The sequence below is a fragment of the Phycodurus eques genome, chromosome 3 (assembly GCF_024500275.1).
Source record: "Phycodurus eques isolate BA_2022a chromosome 3, UOR_Pequ_1.1, whole genome shotgun sequence".
Classification (NCBI taxonomy): Eukaryota; Metazoa; Chordata; class Actinopteri; order Syngnathiformes; family Syngnathidae; genus Phycodurus; species Phycodurus eques.
This window is the reverse complement of record NC_084527.1, coordinates 20483310-20507970: the sequence shown is the minus strand read 5'-3', so window position 1 is coordinate 20507970 and position 24661 is coordinate 20483310. Positions and strand designations below refer to the sequence as shown.

General features: G+C 42.5%; 3 protein-coding genes across 3 annotated transcripts; 1 reads left to right on the top strand and 2 right to left on the bottom strand.

Annotated features, from left to right (window-relative positions):
* On the bottom strand, window positions 1-3448 carry LOC133400243 (histone H2A.V). The gene is made up of 5 exons (XM_061672700.1): window positions 3319-3448; window positions 2216-2293; window positions 1834-1947; window positions 1471-1600; window positions 1-420 (listed from the first exon to the last, which is right to left on the bottom strand). Exons 1-5 carry the CDS (start codon window positions 3319-3321, stop codon window positions 359-361), a joined length of 387 nt encoding a protein of 128 aa, XP_061528684.1. The 5' UTR covers window positions 3322-3448; the 3' UTR covers window positions 1-358.
* Window positions 3449-4459: 1011 nt separating this feature from the next.
* On the top strand, window positions 4460-8579 carry LOC133400239 (transcriptional activator protein Pur-beta). The gene has a single exon (XM_061672691.1). It carries the CDS (start codon window positions 4518-4520, stop codon window positions 5484-5486), a length of 969 nt encoding a protein of 322 aa, XP_061528675.1. The 5' UTR covers window positions 4460-4517; the 3' UTR covers window positions 5487-8579.
* Window positions 8580-9451: 872 nt separating this feature from the next.
* LOC133400192 (gastrula zinc finger protein XlCGF52.1-like) lies at window positions 9452-14734 on the bottom strand. Its single transcript, XM_061672605.1, has 2 exons — window positions 14515-14734; window positions 9452-13063 (listed from the first exon to the last, which is right to left on the bottom strand). The coding sequence occupies exons 1-2, from the start codon at window positions 14684-14686 to the stop codon at window positions 12003-12005; spliced, it is 1233 nt and encodes a 410-aa protein (XP_061528589.1). The 5' UTR covers window positions 14687-14734; the 3' UTR covers window positions 9452-12002.
* Window positions 14735-24661: the final 9927 nt, after the last annotated feature.

Genomic DNA, 24661 nt, shown 5'->3' with positions numbered 1-24661 from the left:
TATCATATAAAACAAGAGCTTTTAACAGTTTCAGTATAAAACATAGAACAGGCCAATCAAACAAATTCATTGTCGCTATTTTGACATCAACAACAATTCCCCCCAGTCAAGCATTCTAACCACACGAGGCATACAAAAGGTTTTTCTTTTTTTGTCGTTAAGTGATTCTAGTTAAGTGGGGGGGGGGGTATAACAACACAAACGCTAAACAATCGCTCTTGGTTTGCTATCATCATCATAATAATAATAATAACAATAATAACAACAAAACAAATTGGTGGGGGGTGGGGGGGAACAACAACAAAAAACTCTGGTTCGATGATCGAAACCCAGAAAACTGTCGTTGGAGGTGGGGCATCTACACAGTCTTCTGCTGGCCCTTCTTCCCGATGAGGGATTTGTGGATGTGGGGGATGACACCTGGACAGACACAAACAAAATTGTCACAATGCAAAATTGGAGACAACGTTATGCCAAACAAACAATGTATGTTATGTTAATGAATTTACAATGTGACAAAAATAATCGATATTTTATGAAATATTCATACTAAATTACTTTGGGGGATTTGTCTTTTTTTTTTAAAACAAGGCTACATTAAACCTACATCAATAAGTATAACGCACTGTAGCACAAGTGCACGAAAGCCAAAACAATACTACTCAAAATATAACAAAAAACAGAATAATAGTAGACAAATTAAAATATACATATATTAGGTGCAATCAAACTTTTTTTTTAAAAGTCTTAGATGAGGAGTACAAAAATGTTAGGAAAAAAACACAAATATTAGAAAAATATTTAAATGTATTAAAGAAAAATAGATGAAAAATACACTGCTAAACAATTGGAGAAAAATAGACAAATAGAAAAAAAAATACAAAAACAGAATAAATACAAAACTAGACAACATTAACTCAAATGAACGGGCACAAATGTCTATGATCTCCTGAGGGTTAGGAAAATGAACGCAACTCGAGGAATTAATATATTTATTATTATATAAATGAAGTGTCTTTACAAATTAACAACACATTGTGAGGGGGTGACATAAGTTGATGCTAATGTCTTATGTCTGTCTAATTGGGTGTCTGCCTGCCGTATGTAAGTTAGTATATATGCATGTATCTATCAAAGCTTTAGAGTCACGACTCATTGCTTCAGTTCAAGGAGACACGAGAATTATAAATATATGATGTATAATGTTTATTGTGTGAGGAAACACACTATGCATCGACTTGTGCTAATGAGGAACAATAATACACGTACGCAGCAGCTTGACTGATCTGTTGTTACCACCAATTCATAAAGAGACTTTATGGACAACTTGTATATGAGAATAGAATACAATGTTGACTCAACAGTACTTCTGCTGGTTGCGAGTCTCATTTTTAAAAGGATAGTCAAGGCCATTATTATGGAAAATGTAATTATTTGGTGTGTGTGTATGTAAGAGCGTGCGTAACTCACCTCCGCCGGCAATGGTGGCCTTGATGAGCGAGTCCAACTCCTCGTCTCCACGGATGGCCAGCTGCAAGTGGCGAGGAGTGATACGCTTCACCTTTAAGTCTTTGGACGCGTTGCCCGCCAACTCCAGGACCTGAGGAACACACCAAACTTAAGATAAAACAAACAAACAAACACATGAAAGAATACACGTGAGAAGACACTGTGACACACAAACGCATGCACACACAAAATACACAAGAAGACTCACAAAGGAAGAGAGGAACACAAGAACATATAGACAGATGAATGCACAAACACCCACACAATAACAAGAAAATACAAACACAAACACTACACACACACACACACACACATAGTGCTCACTTCAGCGGTGAGGTACTCTAGAATGGCGGCGCTGTACACGGCTGCGGTAGCGCCGACGCGACCATGACTGGTGGTGCGGGTCTTCAAGTGTCGGTGGATACGCCCTACTGGGAACTGAAGGGCGTGAGGGGGAGAGAGACAATGGATTTGTAGGACTTCAAATGGTGTACACAAAAATATATTCAGCCAAATAGTCTTTGCCATCAAATTTATCACCTTATAAAAGATGTATGTCAGGAGACAAAGCATTACACACAAAAAAAAAAGAACCAACCTACAAAAATAAATAAATACAAAATAGTTGATGGAAAATACAAATATTAGTGGGAAAAATTTTAGTAGTACTCTCCCATCCCATCGTCTTCTTAGGTGTGGCACTCACCTGTAGGCCGGCCCTCTGCGAGCGCGAAACCGCTTTGGCCTTGGCTTTGCCGCTGTCTTTTCCTGCCTTGCCGCCAGCCTGCAAACAAAAATCATTTTTTCAGGAATTGAAATTGCATCAACTTTACATTTATCTCACTATTTTGGCACAAGAAATGCCACACACAGATTTAGTCAGTCATACTGTATATGTACAAAATACAGTACATAAATGCTGAGCACCTCATTTAAAAACTGATAACTTCTTACACAGCATTCATTACATTAAGCTATTAATGAATAAAAAGTGTACAGATAGACACAAAAATAAGGTACAATAACATCAACGTTACCAGCACGTAGCATCCCAACAGCCTCACAGTCAATAAAAATCCTGTCAGTTTAATTGATTGCACATTGATCATAATTCACTTAAAGATGAACATCGCTCATGTAGCGTTGCATTTTAATGCCAGTATGTTTGAAAAGAAAAAAAACTCTGAGGAACACCAAAAACTCCCTTAAGATTAGATAAAAAAAATAATTATTTAAAAGGTTGAATCCCTTAAAACTGAACATATGTTTATATAGGACAACGAAATAAAAATATTAATATAATTACAACATTAGTATGCAGCACAAAAAAGTTACTAGGGGGCAAAAAGTACAGTAAAAAAATACCACAATTACCAAAACAATTTTAAAATTTGTTCTTTTTAAAATACACAGAATGCTAAATATTAGACATATAGAAGCAAAGAACTGCAATATTGGTAATACACAAACAGAGAAAATACAAAAAAAACCCATTAATGATCCAAATAATTGTTTACAAACCACTACCACAAACTGTTCGCCAAAAGCCACTTGGTTGTGTAACAGACGGTCGTTTGATGATACAAGTGTGGCTTCGTCGACGGTAAAAAGCTTCATATTAAAACTTAATAAATGAACTCGGGACTTCTGGCGCCTCCGGTAATGCTAACACTTTAGCTGTGACAGTTAGCCAAACACCTTGTGATTCAAAGCAGCACTTTCCTACTGGTTATCGGCAAATATTTTTTACAAAACTGAATACACCTCCGTCCCGCCGAACGCTTGTTGCACTAGTAGACGCTTACTCACCATTTTCCACCTCTTGATTTGATTGAAGCAGTGTGTGGATAGCAAATAATTTAGGCTTCCGAAGGCAAAGAAACAATAAAGCCCCTTTTCGCAAGTCTTTTTCGTGAAAGCCGTGGTGGGAGCCCGAGCGTCCAATTAGATTGCGCGTTGTTTCTTCGAATCTTCGGTTTGACCAATCAGGGAACGGCTTGCAAGGTGTCCACCCATCCCCCAACCGGCGATAATCGCGCTTGTCTTTTGCGCACGAAACTGCCGAGAAGGCGGTGCTTGGAACGTGGAGTATACTTCCGTAGGTGTGGACATTCCACTTGACAGACGTGGGGATTGGCGATTAGAAACGCAAGAGTTCAGTTAATGTTAAGATTGGCAACCGTGGCTACCAATCAACATCTAGTTTATCCGGTTACTTTCTTTCGGCCATTGGAGGCGGGACTTGAAGCATGGAGGATTTCCTTTCCCGAAAGTGTACAAAATACACAATATAGGACATCGTAGTTGTGAATATTACAGTACATCTATAGTAAACCTCTTCATGTTAGCACGTTTAGCTTTCAGCTACAAAAACGTTCAAAGCGCCTTCTTGGAGCCATAGCACGCCTTTAATGCTTTGCAGTTTTCAACTGTGAATAAAATATGCGCTAGCTCGACAACCAGTTGGGGAGCATTTACATTACACTTGACGGGCATCTGAATCAGCGAATAGAAACGCAGTACTGCGGCTGCGTCAGGATTGGCAACCGTGGCGACCAATCGGACGGTTATTTTCTCCAAGTAGGCGGGACTTGTATTCTGAAGCGTCCTTTCAGTGGTATTATTTCCCAAAAATGTACAAAATATAGAGTATAGGACATCGTAGTTTTTACGTTTTCACGTCTTAATATTAAACCTCTTCATGTTTCCAGGCTTAGCTGTCAGCTACAAACACGGATAAACGGTAAAAACACCCTATAACTGTAGCCATATCACGACTTTTCAACTGTAAATACAATACGAGCGAGCGCGTCACCCATGGGGGCGTTACCATTTGCTTGACGAGCAATGGAACCAACGAATAGAAACGCAGGAGTTCAACCAATGTGAGGATTGGCAACCAAGGCGACCAATCGGCATCCAGTATCTGGCATCCGACATCTTTCCTTCGCGAGCATAGCTGGCAAAGCGGACCGAAGACACGGAGAGACGGGCTGCTGGTGGTGAAGATGGCGGATGGGGACAGTGGAAGTGAGCGCGGAGGTAGCAGCAGCGGTGGTGGCGGCGGCGGAGGGAGCGGTGGCGGCGGCGGAGGGAGCGGTGGCGGCGGAGGTGGCGGCTTTCAGCATTACCCGCGGGAGCCCGAGACTCAGGAGCTGGCCTCGAAGCGGCTGGACATTCAGAACAAACGCTTCTACCTTGACGTGAAGCAAAACGCCAAAGGCCGCTTCATAAAAATCGCCGAGGTCGGTGCCGGGGGCTCCAAAAGTAGGCTGACGCTCTCCATGTCGGTGGCGGCCGAGTTCCGTGACTACCTCGGGGATTTCATCGAGCACTACGCCCAGCTGGGGCCTAGCACTCCGGAGCAGATCGCCCAGTCGGCGGGCGGCGATGACAGCGGGCCTCGGCGGGCCTTGAAGAGCGAGTTCCTGGTGCGAGAGAACCGCAAATACTACCTCGACCTGAAGGAGAATCAGCGGGGTCGCTTCCTCCGGATCAGGCAGACCGTCAACCGAGGCCCGGGCTTCGGCGTCGGCGCGGGGGGCATGCCCGGCGCCGGCATGCAGGCCGGACAGACCATCGCGCTGCCGGCCCAGGGTCTGATAGAGTTCCGCGACGCCTTGGCCAAGTTGATCGACGACTACGGCGGCGACGACGACGAGCTGGCCGGCAGCGGTGCAGGAGGGGCGGCCGGCTACGGCGAGCTCCCGGAGGGCACCTCCATCATGGTGGACTCGAAGCGCTTCTTCTTCGACGTGGGCTCCAACAAGTACGGCGTGTTCTTGCGGGTGAGCGAGGTGAAGCCCAGCTACAGGAACTCTATCACAATACCCTTCAAAGCCTGGGCCAAGTTCGGCGGCGCGTTCAGTCGCTACGCCGAGGAGATGAAGGAGATCCAGGAGCGCCACCGGGAGAAGGGCTTCGAACGCCGGGCCGCCGCGGAGGAGTCCGAGGGCGAAGAAGTGGACGACGACTGACGGGACGGACGACCCACGGATATTTTTTGGGGGAAGGGGAGGGGGGGGGGGGTTGCTTTTATGCTCAAGCTGACAACAAGCTGGGAGATAAACGAGATCAAGAGTGAGAGGAGCGACCATTGCGTGCATGACGAATCGAACTATTTTCAAACGCGGAAGTTAAACGAGATATATGACTGAGAATTTAGTGTCTATACACACACATATATAATAGGAAAAAAGGTTCGGTGGATGTTATAGATACAGTATTTAGGTCCTGTATGAGATGCCCCTATTGACTGATAATATATACATCTATCTATATAAATACTATATTGATTGTACATTTGATAGCAGTTAAGCTCAAGACAGACGGATCACTAAGGTTCTTCTTCCTGGTTGAGAGCCAATCAAAAGAGCGCACCTGCTCGAGGATCAGAAAACGAGAAATATTCCTTGAGAGCCAATCAGAGGGACTCGCCTGACTTATAATTCGTGGAGCCCCAGCAACAAACTGGCGGGAAGGCGTCCATTTCAGCTCAAGGTTCCACTTCATGGTGGAGAGCCAATCGGAAGAGCTCGCCTGACTTGGTAGTATCTGGACCCTTGGCAACAGGGAAGGCGTCCATTTCGGCAAGACGGCGTTACAAGCACACTGTTTGGAGGGGAATATACCCCACACACACACACCTGGGGAAGGCCATTTTGACTCAGGAGCTGGCAACACTTTGGAGATGTATTGGCACAACCCAATGTTTCCGGGGGGTGTGCAGGCCTGCGTTTTTTGTTTTGTTTTTGCCTGTGTGTGACATCCATGTCAACTGATGGTGTCGCGTAAGCCAAGCCCCTCGATTGCCTCCCCTATTTTCAAGATCATCGTTGGGAATTTTGGATCTCTTTGGGTCAAATTAGGTGCTTTTGGATAAAAACAAAAATAACTACAAGGGTGCTGTACTAAAGTCTATTAAAAAAAAAAAATCATAGATAATTATTTTTCAAGAGATTTATTGAATTATGTCTCAGAAATGTGAGACCTTTATTGTTAAAGTGGGTTATTAAAAAACCACAAAGGATGAGATTTGGTCATACCTGCCTTTTGTTTTTCTTTTAATTCGCAGAGAACAGGGTTTCCTAAACTGAGGCTCATTTTGAGCCCTGGCAGGGTTTTTATTTTTTAGTACAGTCGTGTGTTGTGTTGTTTATCATTATTTTATATGTTGGTACAGAATAATGAGTACATGTATTAAGTCTGGGTTCCAGCTAGGAACTACATTGTCCCCTTTACAAACTTTCTCATAACTTCATTTGACCCGCAATAATAGGGCTGTATCCTCATAACGTGACTATTGTAATAGTTTTCTTGAAAAATAAAGTACAACTATAACAATACATCGATGGTAAGATGCATCTTTATCTAATAATATTACAGCGTTATTCTCGTAACGTCACCGCCTAAAAAAATGATCGCAAAATACCACCTTTTATTCTCGCCATATTGGGTCAAACAGTCAGAATTTTACAACTTTATTCTCGTAACATGACAGATTTTCTCATAATTGACAATGACTTTTCAGGAAAAACTGCAACTTTTCTCACATTACGACTTCATTCTAATTTTTTACATGAAAAAAAGTCATTACTACTGGTCACAAAACCTTTCATGGAAAAAAATACCTTATTAGGACTATTCTCATTAAATAAAAAAAAAAAAACTATAATTTACAATGTGTAATAAAATGTTGCAACTTTTGTCTTCTTTCTTACAGTACAAATAGATGTTCGCAACATCACACATTTTTCACCAAAAAGCCTGGTGACTGTCACAACTTTTATTTTTACCAGTAAAATGGCTTTATTCTCATAACATTACAACTATATGCTCGTAAAATACAGTACAAATAAAATCACACAGAACAAAACAACTTGTTGCCCTAAAATGATGCACCTTCCTATGTTTGTTCTCATAGTATTTTGACTTTTACCGTAACGTTACTTTAGTTTTTTCTTGTAGTATGCTAAATAAAAACACATCTTTATTCTCGTAATGATTTGACGATTCAGGTAAAAAATACTTATTTTCTTGTAATATTATGACCTCATTCTTACATCACTACATAACCTTATCAAAACATTGACTTTGTCGTAACTTTACAGCTGTTTTTCGAAAAAATATTCTTGTAAAATTTCGACTCGTAATAACACTAACAAACTTAATTCTTGTAACATTATGACTTGTCCTATTATCCACATGGAAAAATACAAGTACTATTTATTTTTTTGTATTGTTGCATGAAAAAGTCAATCATTTTAAGAAAGAATAGTTTTTTGTTTTTTTTCCCCACTTTCTCCTCATAACATGACAACATTTGGTGGCATTTTGTGTCCTGGGGGAGTTTTTGTTGATGGATGCCTGTTGTAATACCAGTCATGTCTGTTGCTTTGTTTATCATGAATTTATACATCAGCAGACATTTTTAGTTTGGGAAACCCTGCCATAGAGCTGAACAAATTGCTACTAAAAGAGTATATTTGTGGTATAGCAGCACTCCTGGTCACTTTACAGCACATCAGGCCTCGTTTGTCACCTTTTTTGTCCTCGATCGCGTCCCCCCCCCCCCAAAAAAAAACCTACCGTTGACTTTTTTTTTTTTGCATGCCTGCTCTCTCGCTGCCTTGTTGTTTTTTTGCGTGCCGTATGATGATATTTAATCCTTTATTTTGCACGTTTTGATTTGGTGATATAAAAAAAAGAACAAGCATCACTCAACTGTCATTCATGTTGTCTTTCCCACCTCCTTTTCAAATGTCTTTTTTTTTTTTTTTTTTTTTTTAACTACAGCAGAAAAACTCCATATGAAATAACACACAATATCACCTGGGAGCAATTCTGTTATTTTCTATTGATTTATAAATATAAATAAATATATATAGATAAGATAGATAGACATACAGAGAGCTATAACACACAAAATTGAACATCCTTCTTCCAGTACTGTTTTCCGTGAAATGGCAGCTGTTTTCGGTCATGTTTGTTCTGCTGTAAAGGTTATTTTCAACGACAAATGATGATGATGATGATGATAATAATTAAAAAAAAAAAAGGTTTTTGCTCAGGACACGAGTGGTGTTTTCCTCCAGTGCAAACCTACTCCAAGGCTACCGTAAACTGGCTCTTGCTATGTGAGCTGATAATTTGATAGCATAGAATGGATCGCAACTGGATTGTTCTGGTTGTCTTAGAAGAGGTTGCACTTCTCATGCGAGCAGGCTTCATGAGTTCATGCAACAAGGCTTAGTTAGGACAGTTGTTAATTTACAACTTCTCATAACTTTACAGATTTCAAAATTTAACGTATTTTCACAACTACTTGTATTTTCGTATAGTCTTATAACTTTAAAAACTTTTTAATTGTATTAGTATTACTTGTTTTCGCAATGGAATCCCGTTCTCAAAACACTACAACTTTATTCTCCTAAATTCATGACTTTTTCAAGGAAGAATTTTTTTTCCGAAGTGAGTGAAAAAAATTATTTGATCTTGTAACATTATCAGTAATTTGCTAACTCCCCTTTGTTTGTTTTTTAAATAAATAACATTTTTCCTCGTAATGGGGCACCTTTTTCTCCAAATAAAATAAAAATGTCTCAACTTATTGTAGCATTGCTATTAAAATTACAACCATATTCAGACTAGATATATAAAATATTTTATTACATTCTTGTAACTACTGTGACCTTTTTCTCCCAACGTTACCACTTTATACTACGAAATTCATGATTTAATTTGGAATTTTACGATACTCTCCTAAATTTGTTATCATCACAATTTTACGTTATTCTCCTTTGACTTGGTTCTCCTAACTTTATTTTTGTAATTTTACATTGTTCTCTTAACTTGATGACTTTCTTCTCCTAACTTTATTCTTGTAATTTTACATTATTCTCCTAACTTTACTCCCCTAACTTCACGAATTGTGGAGAAAAAAAAAATAATCCCATACTGTACCAAATATCTCACATGGGTCTATAAGGGGCTCATGTGTGGCCCTAAAAATACACATGGAGGTCAACAGGGTGATGAAAGGCTTGACAGAGCGCGTTTTAGTTTGTAGGTACTGAAAGTGAGTCAGCTGTCATTTTATTTTGCTGGTACTGACTGTGAAGCAGCTGTCAGCTATCAGTATCAACTTCGACTGGGCCTAGGGGGGCCACATTAAGGCCAAAGTCGTAGCCTCGTGTCATTGAACACACACACACACACACACACACACACACACACACACACACACACACACACACACACACAGGCTTTATTTTTGTAAAATTACAGGAAAATATTGTAATTCTTAACTTTGTAAAATTACAAATCGATTTGAAATCGATATTCCTATTCTCGTAATTTTAGGACTTTTCCCAGAAAAAAATAACCCAATTACCTTTATTTTTTTTCTCGTAAAACTACAACTGGCACCCTGCAGTGTTTTGACGTTATTCTTGTAACTTTACTTCATATTACGATACATGTCATTTTACTTTTCTCATTTGTTTCCTCGTAATGGGTTTTTTCTTCATAAAATCCCGATTACCTTGCCGTTTTGTGACTTTATTATCACGATTTTATTACTTTACTCCCCGCCAAATTTGTTCTTGTAATATTACCATTTAGTCTTGGGTAATACTACAATTGCAGTTCTCAAATAAAAATATGCACTAATTATGACTTCTGTAATTTTACGACTTTTCACATGAAGGCCCTTTCATTCCTTCCATAAAGCGTTGTTTCTGCCTTTTCATACCATCCTTGTTTCTTTCCTGTCAAACCATTTTTATTCCCTTCTCCCTCCCTTTGTTCCTTTCATACATCTTATCTACATCGCTTATATAAATTCATTTTAAATTAAATGTGTACACTAACAATAAAATGTCTGTTTTTAACCCAAACATATTATTGCCACTCAATTATTTGCGAATATAAATATACAGTATTGACGTGTTGTTAGTGTCATAAATACTTTGTAATTTAGAACACTGACAAACTGAAAATGACAGATTCATACTACAATTGTGGCATTATTAGAAATAACAAATGGAAACAGCTGTTTCTGTATAAAATGGAATGACATTGATAAAGCAGTGCTTTCTTTGGGGGACATTTTATTTTCTTCAAGTGGCAAAATGCATATGAGAACATCCATCCATCCATCCATCCATTGTCAACACCGCTTATCCTGGTTAGGGTCGCTGGAGCCTAACCCAGCTGACTTCGGGCGAAAGGCGGACTACACCCTGAACTGGTCGCCAGTCAGTCGCAGGGCACATATAGACACGGACAACCATTCGCACTCACATTCACACCGTCACTGAGTTGGAACTGATCCCACGCTGCCCGCACCAAAGTCAGGCGAGTGCACCACTACACCATCAGTGACTCATATGAGAACATTTCACCCTATCTACAGATATTCATTCAACAAGAGCATTTGGAAGTCATTTCACAATCAAACGCAGTGAATGACCTCATTTTTATGGCGTTGTCACAAACATGCAAAATAATATTAGGGCACACTAAAAAATAATAATTTTAAAAAACTATGAAATTAAAGTTGAAATCTTATGGGGAAAAAAATAGATTTTTAAAAAAGTACATTTTCATGGGGGGAAATAAAGTTTCATTTGTGGGGGAAAGTATTTTCAAAAAAATGTGTTTTTTAAGGGAAAAAAGTCTCCATTTTCGAGGGGGAAAATATCACATTTTTGATGAAGTCGATGAGCCGCAAAAATATATCCGCTTAAACTTTAAGCCATGAGAGTGGCGTCTTGAGATGAGTTTAATTCATTCCGTGACTACACTCGTAACTGAAAACAATCGCATCTCAAATCAGGTTTTCCAACTGAATGGAAATGCCATTAATCCGTTCCAGCCCCCGCCCCCCAACAAACTGTTGTAATGTGTATTTTAATTAGGAAAAGCAGCACTGCATATTGTACTTTATACAACATACAGTAATGACATTATTCAATATCATTAAAAATATATATATTTTTTTTTGTCACACTGCATCAATCGAATGGCCATTGTTACTACGCTTTCTGGTGTGGCCATCTTGGCAGACAGACGGATATACTGTTCGTTATGATGTCTCAACACCTCCCGGCTCTTCAGTATGACACTAATATTAGCTGTCCTTGTCAGGGGATAAAGAAAATGTGACTGAGTACTGCTATATTGTCTGTCTATGTGTGTTGCTGCACCATTTGTGTTCAACCCATTGCTGTGTTGCTGCACCATTTATGTTCCATCCATTGCTTAAAGGGATATAGCATTACAACATGGATGCTATTCAGCATCAAAGGAAGTTTGGGTCTTAATGGCCCATATTTCACTAACAAGTTGATTATATGTATCTTTGCTCAAGAAAATGCCTTCCAGCATGTTTCACTATAACCATTTTCACTCGTTATTGTCTAAAAAAACCCAAAAAAAACAGTACTTTGTTGTCATTTACAGTTGATGGCACAAAGGGATCAAGAGGAGCTTTATTTCCCGCTGTGCGCCCGCACGTGTGCATTCAAACTGCTGGGATGAACGAACCTTTCGCCACACAGCGAACACGAGAACGTCTTTTGCCCTGCGTGCGTCCTCAGGTGCGACTCCATGTGAGCCTTTTGTGTGAACCTTTTCGCGCACACCGAGCAAGCGAAGGGCTTCTCACCGCTGTGCGTCCTCATGTGCAGCACCATATTGGCCTTGTGCGTGAACGTCTTGGTGCAAATGCCACAAGCGAAGGGTTTCTCCCCTGTGTGCGTCTTCCTGTGTGCCACCATGTTGGGCTTGTGCGAAAAGGTCTTCCCGCACACGGAGCAGGTGAACGGCTTCTCGCCCGTGTGCGTCCGGGCGTGCGAAGCCATGCTCTCCTTGCGGAAGAAGGTGGCGCCGCACACCGAGCAGCCGTAGGGTTTTTCCATCGTGTGCGTCTTCCTGTGCGCCACCATGTTGGGCTTGTGGAAGAAGGACTTCCCGCAAACGGAGCAGGTGAAGGGCTTCTCCCCTGTGTGCGTCCTCTCGTGCGCCACCAAGGATATTTTCTGGGCAAAACCTTTGCCGCATACCGAGCAACCGAAGGGTTTCTCCCCCGTGTGGATCCTCACGTGCGACACCATGTTGGACTTTTTGGAGAAGCTTTTACCGCATACGGAGCAGCAAAAGGGTTTTGCCCCTATGTGGGTCGTTGCGTGGACATCCAAACTAGTCTGCGACGAGAAGATTTGGCCGCAAACGGAGCAAGAAAAGGGATGGACGCTGGTATGTGTGTTGTCACCTTCACAGTCTGAGTGGGTCGTCGACGGTTCTCCCACGTGATCGTCTGTCTCGTCGACGCGACTCTGACTCGACCAGGTTGGCTCGTCTTTGTTGCTTTTCACAGAAACGAAAGCCGGCGGTAACTGGCTGACATCGGCCTCTTCTTCTTCCTCCTTAACGTGTGGGGGCTGCGGTCGCGCCTCTTCCTCTTTGACGTAAGAGTGCTGCAGATGCATTACACTGGAGTTGCCCCACTGAGGAAGTTGTTGTACTTGACAACCAATCACCTGCGAGTCATCTGCAGGGCACAAACAAGTCAAATGTGATGGAAAAATAACTGTGAAGCAACTAAGGTACTGAAATACCCTCGCATGTGGGCAAGGAGAGCCACAGTCACGTTCAACTGTTTATTGAACAGCACAAACGGTCACACATAACAAACACTGGCAAGGAGCTGCTGTTGGCAACAACTCACCTCCAGACCCTCAGACGCAGACAACCCAGCCAACCCGACTCAGGGTCGTGACGTCACTTACTAGCCACACCCCTTAAAGGGTCAAGTACAGAATTACTACAGTATGTAGACCAATTACACTTGTTAAAACCAGTTGACTTCTTTACGTTTTCTTTTAATTTTGTATACAATGAAGCAGTACTGTGCAATACCACAATACATATCATAGTGCAATATATAAATGTCTACCACGATATAACCCTTTGTTGTTTACATATTGGTAATTATTTTGATGTGTGGGGTATTGGGTTAGCTCTATTGATACACTAATGTAATGTCCGACAGTTGCTTTTCTATTTTCTATTGTGCGACAGCAATGACTTGTACGCTACACTAATGTTGTATGAACAACGAATGAAGGTTAATGTAACTGGAGTAATAGGGCATTATTTTTCTACAGCTAATAGTATTTACAGCACTGCTAGAGAAGCAAGTAAACAACAATGTCCATTACAATGTACACAACAACAGTGTGCATTCCTTAAAAACGGGTTGTATTCTTTTATCCATTTCAATCTTTTTTTCTGCATGAAATGTGTGTTTATAATGCAGAAAAAGTAAGAGAAAATTAGATTGAGATTTTCATTATAAGTGAAAACACTGGGATGTATAACGTTATCGGGATATAACATTTTGCCAATATCGCAGAGCACTACATGTCTCGTAAGGTAATGCTTTTTTCTCAACATTCAAAGCCCGTTTCAAATGCCAGGTTTTTGTGATATGTAAAAGAATGAGAAGCTTTTGCCACCATAGATGTGACCTATAGGCGTTCGGGGGGGGGGGGGGGGGGGGGCTTTATTTGGGGTTAATCAGAGGCAATTTAAATAGTGTCAGGCATGCCGTTGACTCCCATTTAACAGATTAAACGTGATTGGTCAATTGTGAACACAGCCACTTTCACGCCACGAAAACCTGGCATTTGAACGGGGGGGGGGGGGTAGACTTTTAATAACCATAGTATATAATTTTTTTTTGTGAGACTACCACTTTATTCTCAATGATCTACTTCTCTTTTCTCTTTCAGGCTGATGTTGAAGAGTCGTTTTTTTTTTCATTTCAGCATTACTTTATGACGACCTTTTGCTTGAGTATTGGACGTTAAAACGTTTGTAAGACATCCAAATTCATGAACCCATGAATGGAAGGGAGATTAACATAGAACGTGAATGTGTTGGTGGATGTTAAAGTCAAAGTGTTAAATAGAAGGCTGGCGACAATGTGGACGAACAGACCTTGGATGTGAAATTGCACCGTCTGGGCAGCTTCCAGCTGGCGTCGTTGTCGCTCGTTCTCTTCTCTCGCTCGACAAAGTTGCTCCTCGTACGAGGCTATCGTTGTTTGAAAAAGCACGTAGATTTCGTCGGCGGCCGCAACGAGTCGCTCCCTCACCAAGTCTTTTAACATTTTTAATGTTTATCCTCACCCCCACCCCCTTCACTCCCGTTCAGCTTGTCGACCTGTCGCTTTTTCAGCGAACTTCCGCCTTTTTCTTCTTCGGTACTGCAGAAAGGTAACCGTGACGTCAAACGGCTGCCATCTTGCGGCGGTATGTCTATTATTTTCCCCTCAAAATAATTTTTGACCATAAAGGCAATACAATAGTTATCCTGCTTCATGTTCACAAGGACTGGTAAGACATCTGCAGTTATCATATCCCACCCCTGCTCCATATTCTGTGAATTTAAGTCTAGTCCGCTTCCATAATAATACAAACAAACATCATAAATGCAACTCCTTACATCACCTCAGATGAGGAGAATTTTAGGCCTCATCCTCATACTTGCACCCGCTACTTCCGCATTTAGTGTACTTATCGTTTCGGTGTTTCGTGGTTACTGTCTTAAACCGAACTGGAGATGTTCTGAACGGCAAAATTCGTTTGGATCCCCTTCCAACAATCAGCATAAAGGATACAGTGCATGACATTCCAGAATACATGCAGGACCCAACAACGACAGAGACAAAAAAAACCTCCCTGGTGACACAAAAGTAACTGTTGTTGTCATAGTGGGTAAACTTGCATCAATTGTATATACCAAGTCTGATGCAGCTTCTCCAATATCTCCATCTACCTGTCGACTTTTGTCCGGGACCCAAAAAAGGGACACTATGCTAAGCACCTGGGTCGTGGGACCGTCCTCCACGGTTTTCCTCTCTCTGCTGTTTCACCACCCTTAAAGCCCCTGCATGCGTTTCTTTTGCACTCCCCGTCCCTGGTTACTTGTCATCTCCTGCCCTCCCTTAGTGTTCCTCCATCAACACTTTCTCTGCTATTCTCCAGATCATTCCTTTATTTCACTCCCCCCCATCCTCCCACCTTCATCAAGCTGCCAGATGCTCTCTCCCTTTGTTCATCTTTCTACATTGTATCTTTAAGATCCCGTCCCTTCACACTTTTACTGTTTTGCAGGTTCAATATCGCCGACTTGATTTTCCAAAATAGAAGACTCCAAGGAAACAGTCATTTGTCGTCATTGAATTGAAGAATAACCATAAAGTCCCTTCCCAAAAGAATCCTTCCTACCTCAGCACTCCTGCAATTCAGCGTTTTCATCTTCGCTGGTGCATTCATGGCGGCGACGCATCCAGTACGTCCAACGGCCGCCACCTTTCAGCAGTACTGGCGGCTTGAGTTGAGCGCACAAGAAAACTTGTCACAAAGGGGTCAGAATCGAAATCGTCTTTATATATAAAAAAATAAAATGTACATTATAAAATGACTTACTGAGCTACATACATGTTTTGTACTGTTGTTGTACCCTACACACGTGATGTTCATACTGTATTTGGACAAGGACAATTTTACACACTACAGAAGCTCATCACTTTCTCGGTGATGCCCTTAACAACAATACAAACTGCATTGAACGATTAAACGATGATGGCGATGAATCTACTGTGCTGATGAAAACAGGGATTTGTAGCATACTGAACAGAAAAACAACATTTCGAGCTCTTCAGATTTTTTATTTTTTTAAGTGGACTGTATGGGCTGAAATGTGTACGCGCCACCAGAAACTGAATTTGAATCATTTATATTTCAATTTGAATTGCTTAACTTGAATAAATTGCATTTAAAGAATGAATTTGAAATGCATAATTAGACTTTGTATTTAATTTGAAATTGAATGTATTAGTTTGTGAACTGAAGTCCAATAAATTAGACACAATGTAAGATGTTAGTCTGATATTGACATAAAAAAAAAAAAAAAAAAAAAAGTCTTTTCCTATGTTGGAAAAGAAACAACTTTTCACGTCTTCTTGGCCCGATTATGTATTCCACAAAGGTTAAGGAAAGATGGTAGAAAGGTTAGGATCTGGTTAGATTTGACTTTCCGGGATGCTGATTGGCCGAAGAGGAGATCTGTATATGCGAACGATTGCTATTTCTAAAATACCCCGATGTCTGTCACAGCGAACTTGAAACTGAATTTGTAGAACTGAATATGAATTGAGAGAACTGAAAGTGAAAATAAATCGAGTTGAATTTCCAGCGAGGATCAAAACTTTCAGAGAAACAAATACATTGTAGAATCTTACATTCAGTTTCAAGTTTATTGGACTTCAGTTCCAAACTAAATCAAATAAATTTCAAATTCTACTATTAAAGTGACACAAAACAGGCCTCAAAAATGTCCTGTAAATTCGACACACCAAAGAAAAGAGTGATATTAAAAAGCCGGACAATGACTGAATGGATAATTTATTTAAATGTTTTTATTTTAAATTGCTAAGTACAGTCCCCTCCAAAAGTATTGGAACGGCAAGGTCAATTCCTTTGTTTTTGTTGTCTACTGAAGACATTTGGGTTTCAGATCAGTCTGGTGAAGTCAGTGGGTCGCAGGCTTGATGCAGCTATTGCAGCAATTAAGTGTTATGCCATCGAATATGAAATGTTATTCACTTTAAGTTAATTTAATAAAGTCTGGTCCAATACTTTTGCTCACTTGAAAAGTGGGTGGGTTCAAACAAAAGCTGCTCGGTCCTGAGTTGTTTAACATATCTAGATGGCCAATACCATGAAATAAAAGCTGGAATTCTGAACTTTTTGTCTCATATTCATCTTTTGATCTGAAACCCAAATGTCTTCAGTACACAACAAAAACAAAGGAATTGTCCTTGCCGTTCCAATACTTTTGAAGGGGTCTGTATGTGAAATCAGGCTTCAAAACGGTCAAGAATGGAGACATTCGTCCAACGTTGTGGACGTGTGACCGGATGCTCTGAAAATCCCGCCTCCAGCTGTCAATGGAATACTTCGATCACGGCTCCTATCTGCGGGGAGAGGAGCGATGCACATAGCCCTTTCACGGGCCGCACACTCATTCTGTTTCCGTTGAAATTCAGCGGGCCGTTAAATCGACGGAGGGACTCACCGCGGCATCGCGAGTCGCAGCCTTCGGCGGCCACAGCCGGATAATTCCCCCCCCTCCTCTTCCTCACCCACCATGCGAGTGGCTGAAAACCCTTCATTGTTGCGCCAGATGTTTGCCGTGTACTCTACCCGTTTGCCGCGCTGCGGGGTGGGGGATCCTGTGCGGTTCACTGCTGCCTCGCAACACAACGCGCGTACAGCCAGATGCCAGACACGTTAGCCCAAATAACACCGAACACATTGGACTTCAGGGAAGATGTAGAAGATGTTTTTTTTTTTTTTTTTAAGTTGTGAGCATACTTTGATGGTTAACTGCACGCTACAGCTAGAACTGGGTTCATTACAAATGAGGACGTGCTATTCTGCCGGATGGCCACTGCATGAAATAAGGGCGTTTGGTGTTTATATAGTGGGGGACGGAAAGTATACGCCCAAACCTCTTGACGGTAGGAAGATAGTTATTATCCCCGCCCACAAAATCAGGAACATTTAGAAGGTGAAAACGACTTTTAAACCATATCGCAACAATTCAGCATTATATTGTTCTTAGTCTTTGCACGTTTCCAGCACTGCATTTAGAAAGAAAACAAGAACTTACGATTTGGGGCACTTTGAGATTCAGATTTCAATGCAATGATTCAAATTAAACAATACAAATTCAAACAATGTAATTCAAATTCAGTTTTTTGTTGGTTTTTTTTTTAAAATGTAATTATTCAAGTAAAGCAATTCAAATTCAAATAAATATAAATCATTGAAATTCAGTTTCTGGTGGCACATACTGCACTCCATAGGAGTACCGTAAAACTTTTTTTTTTATTCTATTTTGTGTTTGCGCATGTGTGTATTCCAATTGCACTTATAACTAAACCTTATACCACAAATTGGACAACTAAAGGGCTTTTCTCCTGTGTGTGTTATCATGTGTGATGCAAGATGTGACTTTTGAATGAATGCTTTACCACAAACTGAGCAAACAAAGGGTCTTTCTCCCGTGTGTTTTCTCATATGTATAATCAATACTGAATTGCTAGCAAAATGTTTACCACAAACTGAGCAGATTGAAAGTTTTTTACGTGCTTGTGAATTGTCCTGGTTGACAAGTGTCGGCTCGTTTTTAAAAAATGTCAACAGTTTGTCGTCACCTTCACAGTCTGCATCACTCTTCAGAGGTCCTTCCATGTCGTCACTGTCTGACAGTGGCGCTAAGAGGTTGTCTGGCGGTGGTCCTCCACAGCGGTCTCCACTTGGACTGTAATAGTGAAGCTCTGACCACGCACGTGGTTTGTCTTTGTCGTCTTCGCTCTCCACAAAGGCTGGAAACTTGCTGATGTCAGTCTCCTCCTCTTCCTTTTTAACCTGGGTTTGCTGTGGATGTGCCACTTCCTCTTCATGGTGAGGGGCCTGTTTATCCTCCTGCCCCAAACTGGAGCTCCCTCCGTGCTGCTGGACAGCTGCAGGACACGAGCGACACAAAAACAATAGTTCTTCACACACATCAATTATATTGTGATTCTACCATATGTTATTTAGTAATGGAACTTCAGGCCCCATCTACATGGAAATGCTGTCAATCTTTTTCTTAATGGTTGTTTTAGTTTCCCTGAAACATTTTAAGTGTCTATGTCCACACGAAGACAGTGAAAAGCTGTTGTATATAAGCCAGGCTTGAGATGGCGCTGTAACGCTGCCATAGGAAGTCCCCCAAAATAGAGAATAAGAAGTGGTAAACATACAACATGAGGGATCCCACTGCGACATGATTGGCTCATGCGTCGCAGGAAGGGCAGGCTACGCAGATGTAACGAAATGACCGTTCCAAATATGTATCGCATTTGTACAAAACAAAAACAAAGAAGTTTGTTATGGTTCATTTTTAGAGCTAGGGTTGAAGTCAAGGCGGTTTAGGGTGGGTTGAGGTTAGGATTAGTGGGATTCCTATTAATGCCACCAAACATAAGTCACAGTCTTCTTTTACCATCTGGAAGCAGTTGGGCTTGTTCTAACGGGATACGGCAGCCAATCATAGTGCAGTGGCACGCGTGATGGAGCCAGTAATATTGGAGCAGGGCGTGTCCTGCCTAGAACGCACGTGGGAGGGATTCCCAATATCGCAACAATGACAGGGAATGTGAAGCGAGTCGTACAGAAAACATTTGCGTGGACTGACGACAAGCCAAAACCCACCAAGTGCTGGCAATGACTAATACTTCAAACATCGATTCAATCATATTTATTGATTGGAATATTAATAGGCTCCAAAATCATTAAACGCAACAGGGTTGAAATACGTATATTTCATTGTGATTTGTTCTGGAAACTAAAAATCGATGTAGTTAAAACAAAAAGATATCGGAGGTTGTTAATGTTTTGTAAATAGTGAGATAGTTCATTAAATACATTTTAAAAAACTCTTAAATTTACTTGTATTGCTTTTCATTAAAACAAAGGGAAACACAAACCAACTTAGTTTTAGTTAGATCAACTACCAGTGGTTTTCAAAGTATGATACGAGTACCACTAGTGGTACGCAGGCTCCCCCTTGTGGTATGCAAAACAATCACCAAATTAAATGTTCAAACTGTGCATATTGTTATCAGAATCAGAATCATCTTTATTTGCCAAGTATGTCCAAAACACGCAAGGAATTTGTCTCCGGTAGTTGGAGCCGCTCTAGTACAACAGACAGTCAGTTTACAGAACACTTTGGAGACATAAAAACATTGACAAAAAACAATTGTGCAAAAGGATGCAGAGTCCTCTAGCACTTAGAGCAGTTCGAATGACAAATATTGCGATAGTCCGGTGCAATGACCATTGTGCAAAGGGCGCCGAGACTTCAAGGAGTGTATGCGGTTTAAAGTGACAAGTAGTGCGATCATCTGGGACAATGTTGGTTGTGCAAATGTTACAGATACTCCTCAATCAGTGTGCAAATGGAGCAGATGCTACTCTGTCATGAGTGGCCAGTATATGCAAATAGTGCAGCATGGCGAGACCACTACAGTGAGTGCACGAGTAATACATAATTGGCCCCACAGAAATGAGACAACGAACTCAAGTCAAAAAATTGCCAGCTTGTTGTAATGGAATTATAGGTTAGGTGTTTAAGAAGTTGATCCCAAGAGGGAAGAAGCTGTTGGAATGTCTACTAGTTCTAGTTTGCGTTGATCGGTAGCGCCTACCTGAGGGAAGGAGCTGGAAGAGCTGGTGACCGGGGTGCAGACGGTCCGAGAGGATTTTGCACGCCCTTGTCTTAGTTCTGGCAGCGTGCAAGTCCTCAATGGTGGGTAGGGGGTTACCGACAATCCTTTCAGCAGTTTTGATTGTCCGTTGCAGTCGGAGTTTGACCTTTTTTGTAGCAGCACCGAACCAGACTGTGATGGAAGAACACAGGACTGATTCGATGACCGCTGTGTAGAACTGTCTCAGCAGCTCCGGTGGCAGGCCGTGCTTTCTCAGAAGCCGCAGGAAGTACATCCTCTGCTGGGCCTTTTTGAGGACGGAGTTGATGTTGGTCGCCCACTTCAGGTCCTGAGAGATTGTAATTCCCAGGAACTTGAAGGTCTCGACGGTTGACACAAGGCAGCTGGACAACGTGAGGGGCAGCTGTGGCGAAGGATGCCTCCTGAAGTCCACGATCATCTCTACCGTCTTGAGCGTGTTCAGCTCCAGGTTGTGTCGGCCGCACCACAGCTCCGGCCGCTCCGCTTCCTGTCGATATGCAGACTCGTCACCGTCCTCGATGAGGGCGATGACAGTGGTGTCATCTGCAAACTTCAGGAGCTTGACAGTCGGGTTCGCTGAGGTGCAGTCGTTCGTGTAGAGAGAGAAGAGCAGCGGAGAGAGGACACAACCTTGGGGCGCCCCAGTGCTGATGCTGCGTGTGGATGAGGTGGCCTCCCCCAGCCTGACCTGCTGTGTCCTGCCCGTCAGAAAGCTGTAAATCCACTGGCAGATGGCAGGTGAGACGCTGAGCTGGAGAAGCTTGGTTGAAAGGAGTTCAGGGATGATGGTGTTGAACGCTGAGCTGAAGTCCACGAACAGGATCCTCGCGTAGGTCCCTGCACTGTCGAGGTGTTCTAGGATGAGGTGCAGTCCCATGTTGACTGCGTCATCCGCAGACCTGTTCGCTTGGTAGGCAAACTGCAGGGAGTCCAGCAGGGGACCTGTGACACTCTTGAGGTGGTCCAGCACGAGACGTTCAAAGGACTTCATGACCACAGATGTCAAAGTGACAGGCCTGTAGTCATTCAGACCAGAGATTGCAGGTTTCTTGGGGACTGGAATGATGGTGGAGCGTTTGAAACGGGATGGAACTTCGCACATTTCCAAAGATCTGTTGAAGATCTGAGTGAAGACTGGAGCGAGCTGGTCCGCGCAGACTTTGAGGCAGGATGGGGACACATGGTCCGGTCCTGCCGCTTTGTTAATCTTCTGTTGTTTGAAGATGCGTCTCACATCCTGTTCATGGATGGTTAACGCAGAAGTCAGAGTTGTGGTTGTGGTCGCGAGTGCGGCCGGGTGGGTGTGTGGTGTGAAACTGTCCTTTTCAAATCTGCAGTCGAAGGTATTCAAGTCGTTGGCTAGTGTGCTATTGTTCTCAGCTTGGGGGGACCGTCGCTTGTAATTAGTCAGCGATTGGAATGCATGCCAGACTGATTTAGAGTTGTTCGCGCTAAACTGTTTTTCCAACTTTGCTGCATAGTTTCTTTTTGCAATGTTAATTTCTTTAGTCGGCTGGTTTCTAGCTCGATTATACAGGGCCCTGTCCCCGCTCTGATATGCGTCCTCCTTAGCTTGGCGGAGCTGCTTAAGTTTAGCAGTGAACCACGGCTTGTTGTTGTCGAATGTCCGAAAAGATTTTGTCGGTACACAAACCTCTTCACAGAAACTGATATAGGATGTGACAGTGTCCGTATATTCATCCAGGCTGCCAGCTGAATTTTCAAAGACACTCCAGTCTGTGCAGTCTAAACAGCTTTGAAGTTCCATCTTGGCTTCATTGGTCCACTTTTTGACTGTTTTCACTGTAGGCTTCGCGCATTTAAATTCTTGCCTGTACGTCGGTATTAAGTGAATTAAGCAGTGATCAGACGAGCCCAGGGCTGCACGAGGTATAGCACGGTATGCGTTTTTTACCGTAGTGTAGCAGTGGTCTAAAGTATTATTTTCCATGGTAGGAGAGTCGATGTGCTGCTTGTATTTAGGGAGTTCGTGGTTGAGTTTAGCTTTGTTAAAGTCCCCGGGAATAATGAGGGGTGAGTCCGGGTGTTTTTTTTTCAATTTCGTTGACTTGTTCGGCGAGCGTAAGCAGTGCGGCGTTCGTGTTAGCTTGAGGCGGGATGTAGGCTGCAGCCAGGATGAATGATGCGAACTCACGTGGCGAGTAGAATGGTTTACAGTTTAAAAATAGCGACTCCAAATGCGGGCTGCAGTGTGTGCCGAGCACCGTGACGTCCGTACACCATTTTTCGTTGATATAGAGGCATATCCCGCCGCCCTTTGTTTTCCCCGATGATTCCATGTCGCGGTCCGCTCGATGAATGTGGAAACCGGGAAGCATGACGGCGCCATCGGGTACAGCGTCGCAAAGCCACGTCTCCGTGAAGCACATGGCCGCGGAACGTCCAAAGTCTTTACTGGTCTTTAACAGAAGATGAAGCTCGTCCATTTTGTTGGGTAGGGAGCGAACATTCGTGAGGTGGATCGACGGGAACGCCAATCTGTGTCCTCTCTTGCGGAGTTTCACCTGAATGCCGGCCCGTTTCCCTCTGTGGCGCCGCTTCAGTCTCCATGCACCGAAAACTGCGGACGCCGCTCCGGTGAGTAACTCGGGGAAAAAACTGAGCGGATTTGCGAAAGTTGGTGACAGAAAGTCCGGAGTAGCCTCCTTGATGGTTAGCAGGTCTCCCCTTGTGTAAGTGAGTCGTGTAAGGTCTCCAAAGACGGACGAAAAACACAAAAACAAAAACAATACTAGAGAGCGCGTTACCGAGGCGACCACACTGGTAGGCGCCATCTTATACTGGCATAATTCACTTAAAGTTGAACTGAACAGACCAAATTGAAAAAAAAATTTACACATCACAAAAAAGGAGTCCTGTTAACAAGCCGGAAAATGAATGAATGAAATTAAAATAATAATAATATAGATAAAAACCGCAAAGTATGTGAAATCAGGCTTGCAAATGGTCAAGAATTGAGACATTCTTTCATCTTGTGGAAGCTGTAGGCATGTCGCGGAATCCTCTGAAAACCCCGCCTCCCCAGAACTTCCAGCTGTCAATCAAATATGTGCCTTCTTTCATGGCTCCTTAGCAGGGAGAGGAGAATTCCCAACAACAGATGTTACACACGCGCTCACAGGCTGCGGAGAAGCAGCCTCTGAACCGGCATAATGACAACTTTCCCTCACTCGAAATTCAGCGGAACAACGCTCTTCTGTAGCCGCCAAAGGGAGCGCCATGAGAGACCACAGCCGCACGACGCGCACCAGTCGCCTTGGAGGATTTTTGTTCCCCTCCTCCTCCTCGCCCCGCAACGTACGGCCGGCAGTTGTGAGGCTGGCGAGCCTAATGCTGCTGTGCCGCACCTTCGGCGGCTTCTCTAACCGTCGTTGGACTGGCAAGAGGCCGCGGGGCGGCGGGTCCCGTCCGGTTTGCTGCTGCCTCGCAACGCAACGCACTTCACGGCAGACGGCAGAGAAACTGTAGCCCAAATAACACAAAAACAGATTTCACTTCAAGGATGATGTGTTTGTTTTGTTTTTTTAGTTGTGGGTATAGTTTGATGGCTAGTTGCGCACTATACTGGTAGTAATGGGTCAGGTTAACTTTAAATGAATAAGGAAGTGGTGTGCTATAAATATCATGCTATAAAGTTTACACCCCAGCCAGCTGCGGTCACAGGTCTAGTTTTTAGCCCTGCCCAGAAAAAAAAATAAACCAGGCCAACTGAGATGATGAAAAACTATTTTAAGCTATATCTCAACAATTCAGTAC

What these genes read in the sequence shown, in the direction of transcription:
- LOC133400243 (XM_061672700.1), bottom strand. An exon ending in CGCAGAGGGCCGGCCTACAG is followed by an intron (nt 1,948 to 2,215) that starts GTGAGTGCCACA and finishes CACGCCCTTCAG; the next exon opens with TTCCCAGTAGGGCGTATCCA. An exon ending in TAGAGTACCTCACCGCTGAA is followed by an intron (nt 1,601 to 1,833) that starts GTGAGCACTATG and finishes TGTGTTCCTCAG; the next exon opens with GTCCTGGAGTTGGCGGGCAA.
- LOC133400239 (XM_061672691.1), top strand. Translation starts at nt 4,518, where the DNA reads ATGGCGGATGGGGACAGTGGAAGTGAGCGCGGAGGTAGCAGCAGCGGT.
- LOC133400192 (XM_061672605.1), bottom strand. Translation starts at nt 14,686, where the DNA reads ATGTTAAAAGACTTGGTGAGGGAGCGACTCGTTGCGGCCGCCGACGAA. An exon ending in GGTGCAATTTCACATCCAAG is followed by an intron (nt 13,064 to 14,514) that starts GTCTGTTCGTCC and finishes TGTGCCCTGCAG; the next exon opens with ATGACTCGCAGGTGATTGGT.